The 12,944-nt window shown below is 51.0% G+C and overlaps 5 protein-coding genes across 5 annotated transcripts; 3 read left to right on the top strand and 2 right to left on the bottom strand.

The window, feature by feature from the left end:
- Window positions 1-165: 165 nt before the first annotated feature.
- N7506_008178 (SDR family oxidoreductase) lies at window positions 166-966 on the bottom strand (the record flags this gene model as incomplete). The annotated part of the gene is made up of 1 exon (XM_056957471.1): window positions 166-966. The coding sequence occupies one exon, from the start codon at window positions 964-966 to the stop codon at window positions 166-168; it is 801 nt and encodes a 266-aa protein (XP_056811805.1).
- An 858-nt stretch (window positions 967-1,824) lies between these two features.
- N7506_008177 (uncharacterized protein) lies at window positions 1,825-3,771 on the top strand (the record flags this gene model as incomplete). The annotated part of the gene is made up of 5 exons (XM_056957470.1): window positions 1,825-1,946; window positions 2,005-2,121; window positions 2,172-2,225; window positions 2,312-2,773; window positions 2,847-3,771. The coding sequence occupies 5 exons, from the start codon at window positions 1,825-1,827 to the stop codon at window positions 3,769-3,771; spliced, it is 1,680 nt and encodes a 559-aa protein (XP_056811804.1).
- A 1,327-nt stretch (window positions 3,772-5,098) lies between these two features.
- N7506_008176 (intradiol ring-cleavage dioxygenase) lies at window positions 5,099-6,421 on the top strand (the record flags this gene model as incomplete). Its single annotated transcript, XM_056957469.1, has 3 exons — window positions 5,099-5,354; window positions 5,410-5,734; window positions 5,809-6,421. The coding sequence occupies 3 exons, from the start codon at window positions 5,099-5,101 to the stop codon at window positions 6,419-6,421; spliced, it is 1,194 nt and encodes a 397-aa protein (XP_056811803.1).
- A 1,515-nt stretch (window positions 6,422-7,936) lies between these two features.
- N7506_008175 (putative integral membrane protein) lies at window positions 7,937-9,295 on the top strand (the record flags this gene model as incomplete). Its single annotated transcript, XM_056957468.1, has 6 exons — window positions 7,937-8,110; window positions 8,163-8,279; window positions 8,331-8,722; window positions 8,793-8,857; window positions 8,905-9,030; window positions 9,069-9,295. 6 exons carry the CDS (start codon window positions 7,937-7,939, stop codon window positions 9,293-9,295), a joined length of 1,101 nt encoding a protein of 366 aa, XP_056811802.1.
- An 864-nt stretch (window positions 9,296-10,159) lies between these two features.
- N7506_008174 (uncharacterized protein) lies at window positions 10,160-11,866 on the bottom strand (the record flags this gene model as incomplete). Its single annotated transcript, XM_056957467.1, has 2 exons — window positions 10,160-11,457; window positions 11,515-11,866. The coding sequence occupies 2 exons, from the start codon at window positions 11,864-11,866 to the stop codon at window positions 10,160-10,162; spliced, it is 1,650 nt and encodes a 549-aa protein (XP_056811801.1).
- Between the last annotated feature and the right edge of the window lie 1,078 nt (window positions 11,867-12,944).

The raw sequence follows: 12,944 nt of genomic DNA, 5'->3' as shown, positions 1-12,944 counted from the left end.
GTAAATCCAAACAAATCTCAATCATGACCCTCATGTGATGTCATGTCAGGCCATTTGAAAACAAGATACAAAAGAGGAAATTTTAAAAGAATTGTTCAAGTCAATTGAGGTATTATATCAATAGCTATTTCATCCATGGTCGTGTCGTTGTTCATAATATATTGTTTACCGCACAGTGTAACCACCGTCAATGATCAAGTCGTTACCAGTCATGTAAGTACTGGCATCGCTGACCAGGTAGACGTAGGCGCCCTTCAGTTCCTTGGCATCACCGTTGCGACCCATGGGGATCATGGAGTTCCACAGATCTTGCACATCCTGGGCGACGAAGTCGGAGAGACCGGTGTCAATGTAACCGGGGGAAATGCTGTTCACGCGAGCAAAGTCGCGCCATTCGTTGGCCAGGGAGCGGGCCATGTGAATTGTGCCGGCCTTAGCGACGTTGTAGGAGGTCTGCTCCTGAGGGAAGTTGGCGATGTGGCCAGACATGGAGGCGGTGATGACGAAGCTGCCGGTGCTACGCTCCTTGAAGTGGTGGCCGACGGCCTTGGCGCAGTGGAAGACTCCAGTCAAATCGGTCTGGATTACCTCTTGCCACGCCTCAACAGAGCCATCGAGGATACCACTGTCGGCGGTGCGACCGGCGTTGGCAATGAAGGAGTCGATCTTGCCAAAGTCCTTGATCACATCCTTGACGAGACCCTGAACACTGTCCCAGGAGCCCACGTCACACTTGTAGGCCTTAACCTTAACGCCGTACTCAGCAGCGAGTTCCTTGGCGTTCTTCTCGCCACCCTCGGGTCGGGAGGCGTAGGTGATGGCGAGGTCGGCACCCATCTCGGCACAGCCGCGGGCGGCTTCAATGCCCATGCCGCGAGCACCAGAAGCTCCGGTGATGACAACAACCTTGCCCTTGAGGCTAAGGAGGTCAATGAGACGGTCGGCCTTGGGGACGGGAATAGGCATGATGGTTCTTAAAAGGTGGTAATGGTTTAGGGTATGATATGAGAGATTTGAGAGATGTAGTGAGGTAGAGAGGAAGAGGTAGAATAGTAGTGAATGGGCTCTACTAACGAGACTTCTAAGAGGATTAAATACACTTTCACCCCCCCTCCAATGACTTCATGGTCTCCAGGCTTAGCGCTGACATCAGACAACTCTATATCCGGGCAGGGACCTCCTGCGGCCGGCTCAATCAGGTTGAGATACAGTATCCTTGTTCCAACGGGTTCCAGGCACGGGGAGACTCAAAGAACCCCATCGAATGACTTCAATTATATAAGGGTGCGGAGCATAGCGGAGCATGGCGGAGCCGTGACATCATGACTCGAACTGGGAAGTTGCTACTTTTGCCTCAATTAATCTAGTCTCCTTGGGCTCACCGGTGTTGACCAGCTAACTGAATACTTACGGGTACTGCAATACTGGGATCACTATGCATCATCCCAGCTTAGCGCAGGTGAGTACCTTGCGATGGTGTCAAAGAGTCAAAGACATCCCGTAGGAGCCCAACGTGCCCCCACTTTGCGCCAAGAAGACAAGAGAATAACGGGCAACTCTATTGCACTGCTCTCGATCCTCGATCCTCCACAAGTTTGTCGATCATTTGAGATATCTTATTCCACGGTACTTGTACAAAGTCAATTGGAGCTTATTGTCAAGCATGACAGATCTAGATATGACGAAAACGACCACCCAAACTATGAAGTCGTTGACTCAGCAGTACAAAGAATGAAGAACAAAAGCAGTCGAATAGACAATAGCTGGAACAAGATAGTTTGGGGTCAATTTCATAGTTAAATTCTGAATTTTAGATTTCTTAGCATGAACACTTCAGAGGGAATCCCGGCAACGCAGCCAGTCCGTGAAGGTGGGCCACCTATACAACGATCTTCGACCGCGAGCACCCTGCACCACAACGATTTCGACGATTCATTTCGATCAAGGTACGATCAAAGTCGGAATGGAACATCTCACCTGGGCAGCGACTAATCATAGTCTCAGGTTCCTATCGTTCTTCCACCGAGACAGTCATATTGGTCATGTAGGCCGACACCCGCTGCGGGGAAGTCAGGAAATCGAGATCCATACTTGGGCTGGGCCCGACGACCCAGACAACCCGTAAGACGTGGCATACTGATACGGGATGCAGGACCTACTGACGGGTGCAGATTCAATTGGAGCAAAACGTACAAATGGGTCTTGACTTTGACTGTCTGTTTCATGTAGGTTTTTATCTGGCTCGCTTGCTCCTCGATGCGTTCTTGGCATCCTGCGCATATTCCTAAAAGCGATACTGATCTCTCGATAGCTCCATTCTGACAGGTCTACCGGCTGGATCCTATGGCGCGGGAAATGACTACATGGAAAAGCTGTTCCATGTTCAGAATGAACCGTTTCCCAATCTCGCATGGGCCACGACCTCTTGGAACATGGGCGCGGCATTCTGGCCGTTAATCTTTGTCCCCCTGACAGAGTCGTCTGGACGCATGCCTGGCTACTTTGTTGCATACTTCATACTGGTGGTGTCACTCTTCCCTTCAGCCTTTGCGCAGAATTTCGCCACCCTCGTGGTTACCCGGTTCTTTGGTGGTGGTGCATCTTCGGTGTCTATCAACATCGTAGGCGGCAGTATCAGCGATGTCTGGTATGGTGACAAGGCTCGCAGCTTGCCAATGTCCCTCTTTGGATTCACCAGCGTAGTTGGAATTGCGCTAGGTCCATTTGTTGGAGCCGCTATTCAACAGATCCACAAGAGCAGCCCGTGGCGATGGTAATTCACCCACTCTGAATCCCAAGAGGTGGGATTGAAGGGATTGCAAAATTAGTGGCTAACGATCGAACAGGATCTTCTACATTCAGATCATTTACAATGCTGCCTTAATTCCCATATTCTGGTTGATTCTTCGCGAGACCCGAGCCGATGTGATTCTGAAAAAGCGAGCTAAAAAATTACGCAAGGAGACTGGCCGTCCTATTTATGCAGAAGCTGATCTGAACACCACCAGCGTTTGGAAATTGATGCAAGTCTCCTTCGAACGCCCCACTCGCATGTTGATGACCGAGCCCGTTGTCATTTTTTTCACGTTATGGGTGAGCTTCGCATGGGGAATTCTCTTCCTCTTCTTTTCGAGCGTGGCGCAAACATTTAGTGCAAACTACGGCTGGGGTACATTCCAGACTGGTTTGGTACAATTGGCTATTTCGGTTGGTGCTGTGATAGGTACCGTCTTCAACCCTATCCAAGACTGGATCTACCTCGACTCTGCCCGGAGAAATCGAGAACGTCCTGGCAAGGCTATCCCCGAAGCCCGCTTGTATACTTCTATACCTGGGAGTCTGCTTTTTGCAGGAGGCCTGTTCTGGTACGGCTGGGGCAGTGTCGGGAATGGATCAGTCCACTGGATTGTGCCGACGCTGGGAATTGGGTGCACTGGAGTGGGGATTTACTCCATTTACATGGCTGTGGTCAACTATCTGACTGATGCGTATGAAAAATACGCAGCCTCTGCGTTGTCTGCAGCCTCTCTGGGTCGTAATACTTTCGGCGCCTTCCTTCCTCTTGCATCCTTCGAATTGTTTGATACCTTGGGGTATGGCTGGGCTGGCTCATTGCTTGGGTTCGTCGGGATCGCCCTTTCTGTTGTTCCCGTGGTTCTTGTCCTAAAAGGACCTGAAATCCGTCGGCGGAGTCCATTCATGCGTGAGTCCATGTTTGAACCTGGTGATGATTCCGAGAAGGATCAAGGTTTGGAGAAGACGGAGGCTTGAAGGCAGCTCCTTTGTATACAAGATGGACCCTGGCGGGCCTTTCGGCGTATACGGTAGGTTGAAGGTGAAACTTTGAACCAGCTAGCCAGTTGAGCTCTATCGCGGGCTCTTCCATGGCCTAGTGAGCTACCGTGGATTTACTCCGTACAAGGCCTCTATTCCGGGACTGGCCCATCACTGTTAGAATTTTCAGATAAGTCAAATAAATGACTTCGCACGGGTAGCATTCAGAGAGCTTTGAGCGCTCCTTACGCACGCTTAATTCGTGAAACAACGATCTTTATCACCCGTGGACACACATAGTACAAGCTTCAAGGAAGCCCTGGAGTGTGTGCCTGGGGGCAACCTCGGAAACATACAGACCAATCGATTTCAATTGATTGATAACATGCATCCTAGAGGTGCCTAGCGTCCAGGTCTCTACTGCCTAGGTGCACTATACAGGTATTCTTTAACCTATAAAGTACAACGTTGGAACCCACGTTGTCACCTGCCCACCTAGGCAGTTGGGCAAGCATGGAAATGACGTTTGAGGTTGATTATCCATATCCCTTTGACCTCCTTGCGCCAAGAGCATATTCGCATGAAAATTCCCAAATCATCCTGAAGTTACTCAAATATTTCAGACCCGGAAGAATAAATTGCTCAGGTCCACAGGTGCAGGTGCTCCCAGTCAATGGATGAGCTCGAGGAAACTCCGTAGAGCGCAAGGAGTCAAAGAGGGTGTTTTTCCCCTGACAAATGGTCAGCTTGAATAGTCCTACCTGAGCACTTGAGCTTCGTCCGCTGAATCAGCCACCACATTTTCGTAATCTCATAAGATATTGCACTCCAGCAACTACTTCTGCCAATCAGATGCAACGTGTCTGAAATGAGGTGGACCCGGGGCCTTCTTCGCCGCTTAATCAGCCACCGCGTTTTCTTAGGGCTCGAAACTATGGTCAGGAGTCGTCACGTTTTACCCCTGCTTGTGAGGACGGTGTTTCCAATGGGCCGTTAATGATTCGTCGTGGTTGGGCGATCACTTCTTGAATCGATTAACCTCGTGGGGCCAGCGGTGTCAACACACGCCTTCCACCAAAGGGTTGACGCGGCGCCAAGCAACAGTCGTGCCGGAAACACCCCCAAATAATTGTTAGCACTCAGGTCTGGAGCATTGACGTGCAGCAGTGCTGAATCTTCGCTTTTCCGGAAATACCGACTACTCCTTGGACGACACGCGGCCAAAGACGAGTTCGACAGACGGAGATGTATAAATTCAAGCCGGGGTCGTTGTGTCTGAGAGGAACCAGAGAACATCCAGATTGAGCCGTGCCTGACATCCACAATGGTTCAGCTTTCCAAATTCATCGCTGTTGCAGCAGCTTGCTTGGCGGCTCCCGCCATCGCCCACCCAGGAGAAAAGCACAACCCCCATGTCCTGAAGCGAGAGATACATACCCGTGATGCCATGGCTGCTCACGCCAAGCGCTCCCTCGGTGGGTGTGAAAGTACCTTCCACGCGCGGGAATTGAACAAGCGCAGCATCGCTCGTCGTTCTCGTACTGTTCAACAACTCCGCCAGAAGCGTGGCATCACTGCCTGTAAGCCATTCATTTACTTCCTTGCTCGAGGCCCCGTGGACTGACCCGTACAAAGCCCCTAAAAAACAGCGTCGAGACCTTGCTGCTCTCGAAAAGTGGGAAGCCATTGATCACAATCGCACCGATATTTTGGACTACAGCCCTGCTACTCCAGAGTCTGTGATCTTTGCCGCCAATACCAGCTGTATCCTGTCTCCCACCGTCACCGACGGCCCCTACTATGTCTGGGGTGAGGTCGTGCGCCAGAACGTGAAGGAGGATCTGTACTCGGATGGTGTGGATGTTTTCCTCGAGGTGCAATACATTGATATCAACACTTGCAAACCCGTTCCTGGTGCGCTGGTTGACATCTGGCAGGCCAATGCCACTGGTGTGTACAGGTACGTGATTAACCGCATCTTGGATCTTGCAACTTCAGCACAATGAAGGTTTGATCTAACCTTGTCATCAACAGCGGCATCTCGGAGTCGGGCAATTACGCTGCCGACGGCTGGGACTCGACCTACCTGCGCGGAATTCAACAGACTGACCGCGATGGTGTGGCCACGTTCGAGAGCATCTTCCCCGGTCACTATGAAGGTCGTGCGACGCACACCCATCTCCTTACTCACCTGAACGCCACTCTCCTGCCCAACAAGACTCTCGAGGTTGGTACCGGAAGCGTCGCACACATCGGGCAGTTGTTCTGGAACGAGGTCCTCCGCTCTGCCGTGGAAGATACCTACCCTTACAACACCAACACCCAGAATGTGACCACCAACGCGGAGGATATGTGGAGTATTGAGCAGGCCGACAGTGCCTATGACCCCTTCCCCGAGTACCTCTATCTCGGAGATGACCTCGACGATGGCTTGTTCGCGTGGATTCAAATTGGTATCAATGCCACAGCTGATTTCACCGACAACTCGTACTACAGCATTGCTGCATACTACGATGCCGATGGTGGTCACCAAAACGAGGATAGCTCTTTCGGCGGCGGTAGCGGCGGCGGTAGTGGCGGCGGAGCTCCGAGCGGTTCTGCGCCCAGTGGCACCATGGCTGGCGCCTCGCCGAGTGCGTCTGCGTGAATGACACGAATCGGGTAATTCTATGGATTCTTCCAGCCGATGTATCCACAAAGTCGGAACCTTGGTTTCACCTCAAGACCGGAAATCCTTTGGGTGGAAAGCTATGTAAGCCATACGATCAATGCTGAAGACAGCAGTTCAAGAGTTGGAGCCACAAATACGAGGTATCCACAACAGAGGGGCTTGACTAATGTACGATCACCCCAATATGCAAAAGCCAGCTGTTTAGACCAAGGATTTACGAAATACTCGTATTGATGACGCTATATTTGAGATTAGCCCCAGGGTTCGAGCCAAATAAAAACGAGGACTTCAACATGCTTGGAACCATCAATTTCCCAAGGGCTAGTGCGCATTCGCCTGCATTTCTGCCAAGACCACCATGATCTGCGTCGATCAAAGGGCAATCAATGCCACTGAACTGCCACTAGCGCAAACTAGTAGTGAAACCGCACAAGATTCAATGTGTATCAAATATCAAACATGAGACGTAGATCGTAGACGCGACACACGAGAAACGTGACTTGAAAACAGGGATAGGCGCGGCGCACGGGGTACTGGCAGTGATCATAAGATTCAGGTCAATAAATAACTCGCCAATAGTTAATTAACCGTGGTCCAGTTGCTATGCACGTAAACTCAAGTAGATCTTGGTAGCGGGGTGGCTCTAAGCCTAATATAGAAGGTGCATTTTTGGGCTTCATAACCCTAATCTTCTTCAAATGCTCAGCGTATCCCTAGGTCCTCGGTCGCATATATGAGTAGTTTCAGGATAAGGTTTTGCTCCTGCAGAAAGGAGCTCGGGAAGAATAGAGTTGTTCATCTCATCGAATGGAAAATACGAGCGATCAATGTTCCACCCCGAATCTGGAAATGTGGGGCCTGTATCCACGTCGTCGGAACCACGGTCTTGCTCCTGTACGTCACCAATCAGCTCCCTCTGGAGTCTTTAGACTCTGTGCCGTTGTTTGGTACCGCGACCGATGCGGCTCCTGCGCCGTTGCCACGAGTCTGAAGAACAGCAATGTGCTCGGCTAGGCGTACTGTGACCATGGTTATGGCGCTGTACTCTATGTGGCGAACTCATGCCACCCCCCCCGTCCTGACACCTGAGCATTGTACTCCGTATACAATTTGGAATGGCAATCACAATAATTTGAAACTGCCGAGCCTGCTAGTGCTCAGTTGGTCGCTGGTTTAACTTGCCTGCGGATCCATCAAATGATATTCCGTAGTCTCCGATCTCATACCCAATGCGTACGAGTCACCCCCACCATGGATTACTTGTTAGTTGGTATTAGTACGGAGTACGGAGTACTGCAGGGGTTCTTATTTTTCTCTCCTAGGTCTCCACTCTCAAGGACTTCGGGGTCTAGAGTTAAACTTTACTGCCAGAATAGCCGGGGATCTTCGAATAAAACCATGAGGGACCTCCGTCCATCGCTTGGATTCTTTTTGGGACCTATTTTCGACGAGTAGTGCGGATGGGATTCCCATGCCCTCTGCCAGATCAGTATGGATGCTCAATTGTCCCATGTCAATCTCGATGACAGCCGGAGCAAGGCTATCCTGATTGTCGCTTCTGTTTTCCTCGGTATCTCCGCGGTGAGCGTCATTTTACGATGTTTTGTGCGCAGTCACATTGTGCGTGCATTCGGGTGGGATGATGCCGTGATGGTGTTGGCCATGGTGAGTCGCGAGTCTTCTGGTGTTGAGACTTGGGTGAACTAACCCCATCTAGGTGCTGAACCTGGGATTTGCACTCTGCGGCATTATCGCGTGTAAATTCGGACTGGGGAGGACATTGGCTTACTTTGCCATCCCCGGCAACGAGAACGACTTCCACCGCGCTATGCTGGTACGATTATTGCAGCCTCAGTGGTGGAAATACATACTGACAGATCCCTAGTGCTGGTGGATCGGACAACTCTTCTACGTGATCACCTGTGTCGTTGCCAAGATCTCGATTATCATCGCCCTCCTCCGCATCACGGTGGATCGCATCCACGCCTACATTTTATATTCCGCCATGGTCCTTGCCACTGCCGTTGGGGTCATCTTCTTCTTCTTCACAATGTTCCAATGCAGCCCCGTCGACTTCTTTTGGAATCGAGCGCAACAAGGCGCGTCGGGCAAGTGTGTCAGCAACAACGTCCTCATCGGCATCGCATATTTGTACAGTGTGGGCGCGGCCATCACGGATTTGACGATTGGACTCCTTCCCGTGGCCCTGATATGGAACTTGCGCATGAACACCCGAACTAAATGTGCGATCGTCGGCATTTTGGGAATTGGTTGCATGTAAGTGATCCCTCGGCACTTGATGGTTTTTTTAATCTATATGGTGGCGAACTGACCACCCCTTCTCCAGTGCAAGTGCCGCGGTTATCATTCGAATTCCCTTCGTTCACCACTACAAAGACAAAGAATTTTTGTGTACGTGCCTCGGTCCATTGAGCAGTCACGGAGACTAACGAATGCAGACAACACCTACCAAATTTCCATCTGGTCCAATGTCGAAGCTGGCCTTGGCATCACCGCCGGCTGTCTCACCACTTTACGCCCCCTCGTCCGATTTCTTCGCGACGGCTCCTCCGCAGGCCCTAGCCGTACGCCCCCTCATTTCCTCTCGCCAGCAACGTCGCAGGCGGGTTCCATCGGTCCACACGGTCCAAGCACGAGTCGCGCGAGGACTCCCGACAGCTTTGGACAGGCACCGAGAGCGATGACTACCATGGCGTGACCACGACCATCATGGGCCGCCAGAACGTGCCAACTAGTTCCGAAGAGGATCTGAATCCTCCCAGGGCGGGAGCCGAATCTCCCGGCTGGAAAGTGGAGAGGTCTGTTCGCGTGTCTGTGCGCAATTCATGACCTAATCTCTCTTACCTAATTTCGTGTATATTTAACTATACGGTGTACATCGTACCCTATTAATGACTAAAAAATCTGATGTTGATTCCCTTGCAAACTGGTTTGGAATGGCTTTCGAAACGCTCCGTCTCACTGGCGCTATCTCGTATGCAGGGGCAGTGTACTCGATCCGTTGTGGGAACGATCAACAGACGATCTTGGTGGGGGGTTTTGCCGCTTTAGCGAGATGATCTTTCTCCAATTAGAGAGTCAGTGCTGTATCTTAATACTCCTTCATACATTGTTGTGCTTGATCTGTGCAGATTACACGCATGGTGAGGTTTTTATGTTGGGGGCTTGATCTTGCCTCCTGGAAGGTCTTGTCCAACCATGGTGCTTGTTATGAAAATGGAAACAAGAAGGCGAAATAATGAATAAGGTGCGGAGTACGAAAGACTCCGTACGTTCAAACCGAAATGTGGGCCAATAATTGCAGCAAAAAAAAGGACAAATCAGCGCTAGTAACTTCCCTATTTTCAGCTCTTTGGGCTTCGCGCTAGCAGCCTTGTCGATGCACTGGGGACCACTCCACGTACTACTAGTACTCGTATGGTTACTACTCCGTATAAGTGGCTGAGTCGTCAAAAATTGCCGATGTTGCCATCTAACGGTCTAACGTGTCCCTGACTCGATCTACGGAGTACTCCCTACTGAAACAGCTGTTTCATTGATCCGCGTGAGGACAAGAGCCGCAACCCTCTTGGCCTGTGTGCTAATCCAACTTGCATTATGATTTGCAGTACATACTGTGAGGATTCTGAAACTTGCTACAGCTATCACGCATAAATTCGTACACAAAAAGTGCCGCCGGTGTTTGAATACGTCTCACTGTTTTGTCTCCTGGGTAATCTCCTCTCGCACAAGACCTTCCCGCGAAGAAGACGGTGCAACCGCGTACGCATCAACGGCGGTTGACGCAAACTTGCGGGCCGAGACCTTTGTCGCGAACAAGATATCAAGCTCCGCATATGTACGATCCTTCGGCTCGGGGAGACGGAAGAATGCCCACAGAAACGCAGCTAGAGCTGTGCAGCCCCAGAAGAAACCCGTCTTACCCGAAGCATTCCAAGCCGTCGGGTTCATGAAGTAAGGTTGCAGCACCTGGGAGACCACGTTGATGATCTGATAGGCAGTCCGCGCCACGCACACCGTCAGCGGCCGCAGGCGCACCGATGACATCTCCGATACTATAGCATAGGCAATAGGTCCGACGGTCAAGGAATATGTGAAGAGCCAGAAGAAGCACAAACCAGCCTGGGCCCACATCGCGCCATTAGTGTGCGACGCTGCGTTGATGATGCCGATGAGGAAAAGAGTCATGCACAAGATGCCCATTCCCCAGACATACAAAGTGCGACGGCCAAAGCCGGTGATCAGGAACCAGGAAAGTACAGTGCCAACAAAAGCGACGGCAGTGCACCCAACTCCCAGCTGGAAGGAGCGGGTTACTTCCATTCCTGCCTGCGTGAAGAAATAAGTGGGCGAGTAGGCGAATGTGCTACCTGACAGAATCTGACCAACGAAAGTCATACAGCAAATCTCTGTGCGACGAAGGTCAACGCCCTTGAAGCAGTCATAATATGTGGTACCGGCTTCAATCTCGGCCTCGATTTTGATCGTGTGCACCATCATCGCAAGCTGGCCGTTGATCTGTTCTTCTGTCTTTGAACCACCCAGTCGACGGATACTGCGCTTCGCATCTTCCATGCGATCGTTTCGCACGAGCCACCAGGGGCTCTCGGGGGCCAGCCAACAGATAACCATTAGCGGCAAGGGCCAAATCCATTGCAAGGCAAAGGGGATGCGGTATGACCATTGATCTGTTCGACCAACAAGTCCGTACAGAACGCCCGACGCGATCAGTTGACCGATGGCCCAGCACATATTCACATAAATTGTGAGATAGCCGCGCAGGTTCGTCGGGCAGACTTCAGATGCGTACGACGGGCCGATGGTCGCAAACACTCCCCAAGAGAATCCGCAAAAGATTTGCCCGACTAGCAGGACAGCCGCAGAATTCGCAAACACGGTGATAAAGATAAAACATGTCAGGAATGCGAGGGCAACAATCATGACACCCCGGTACCCATACTTGGACGCACAGTACCCATTCAATATACCACCTGCAAATCTGTCAGTCAGCTATAGATGCGTTCAATAAAGACAAGGTTATCACGCACCGAAGATGCATCCCACCGTACTAGCCATGTTCAAGCCAGTCTGCCACGGGGCTGAGACCTGCCATCCGATGTCACCGCCATAATCATGTCCGTACTTTTTTTGAAATTCGGGGTAGGCGAAAAAGTTGCTCATGAGGATAATATCGTATCCTTCCATAACGATGGATAGAGAGATCAGGACGGACCACATCACAGCTTTGCGGTTCTCTCTCAAGCATTGCCCCAGTGTTTGCGAATGTTCATCCTCGTTGGCCTGTTTAGCCTCCAAAATCGCGCCATGGCCCAAAGTATCCTCGACATGGTTGGCGGCAGTCTTCTCCAGCGCAATTGCGGTATCTGCAGCGGACGCCATTCTGTTCCAATTTTGATGCAGAGGCGAGGCGACCGGCGTAGGGTTAATGAAGCTTGCCCTCTCAGACCTCGGGAGATTTCATCTAGGGGAGCCTCCGCTTGAAGGAGGGGGGCATTGTCTTGTATAAATATGGCGATTACTTTGACTGACAAGATCATCCACGTGCATTAGTTTGGGCTCAGGGATCGTGTGGAGGGAGCCAGCGTAAGTCAATGACAAGTCACTGGATCCTGATCAGCCCATCTTGACAATTCAGGCTAATTGTATCGAGAATGAAGTGCACAGAAACATGGCTGCTGTGTACGAGTTGCCAACCAGCGTGTCTTAACCAACTGCGGAATGTCAGACCTGGTGACCGTGGAGATTTTGCACCTATCAGAAGCAGGTAAGCAGAGGAGAGCAATGTCCGGGGGAATTCAACCGCTAAACACGATTAGTGTCTGGGGAAGCGAGGCTGGGGTATGCGAGGAGGCACTCTGATTGGGCCGCATAGGGTTGGCATTAACGCCCCCGGGATAGAAAAATGAGCCTAATCCCTTCGCGTAACGGAGGGACATTTCATGGCTAAATTCCAAAAGCAGAAGCTCTCGGAACACAGAGCTGCCAATGGAGAAAGACGTTCTCGTTCTCGTGAGTCCATGTCAGGTTTTGAGAAAAGGCCCAGGGTATTTACCTTGATCCATTGGGAATCTGTTTTCAAAGTCCACAGCCTAGCAACATTAGCAGCCTAGACATTTTAGAGTTGAAAGAAGCAGATTTGAGGTGATGTTCTGCCTTCTGGTAGCAACGTGTTGTGTTGTGATAAAGAGAGAGTTATCAGGGTCTGCCGTTGCCCATTTTAGCCATCCCTGTATAGATCCCGGGACTGTCAACTCGAGTAAACCTGCCGTCTTGTGTCTCTCCGCGGAGTGATTCCAGGGGATTTATATGCTTTGTTGTTTTTTCTTGGTGAGATTTCAAACCCAAATTGCCTTTTGAACTCGCTTTTTCGACTGTCTGTCAATAGCCTTGCGACACTGTCAGTCGAGTGCACACATTTTGATAAAAGCCCACAGGGACCAGCATTGAAAGAGCTGGA

The sequence above is a fragment of the Penicillium brevicompactum genome, assembly GCF_028827555.1.
Source record: "Penicillium brevicompactum strain IBT 35665 chromosome Unknown utg000005l_segment0_segment0, whole genome shotgun sequence".
In the NCBI taxonomy this organism is placed as follows: domain Eukaryota; kingdom Fungi; phylum Ascomycota; class Eurotiomycetes; order Eurotiales; family Aspergillaceae; genus Penicillium; species Penicillium brevicompactum.
This window is presented reverse-complemented; position numbering and strand designations above follow the sequence as displayed.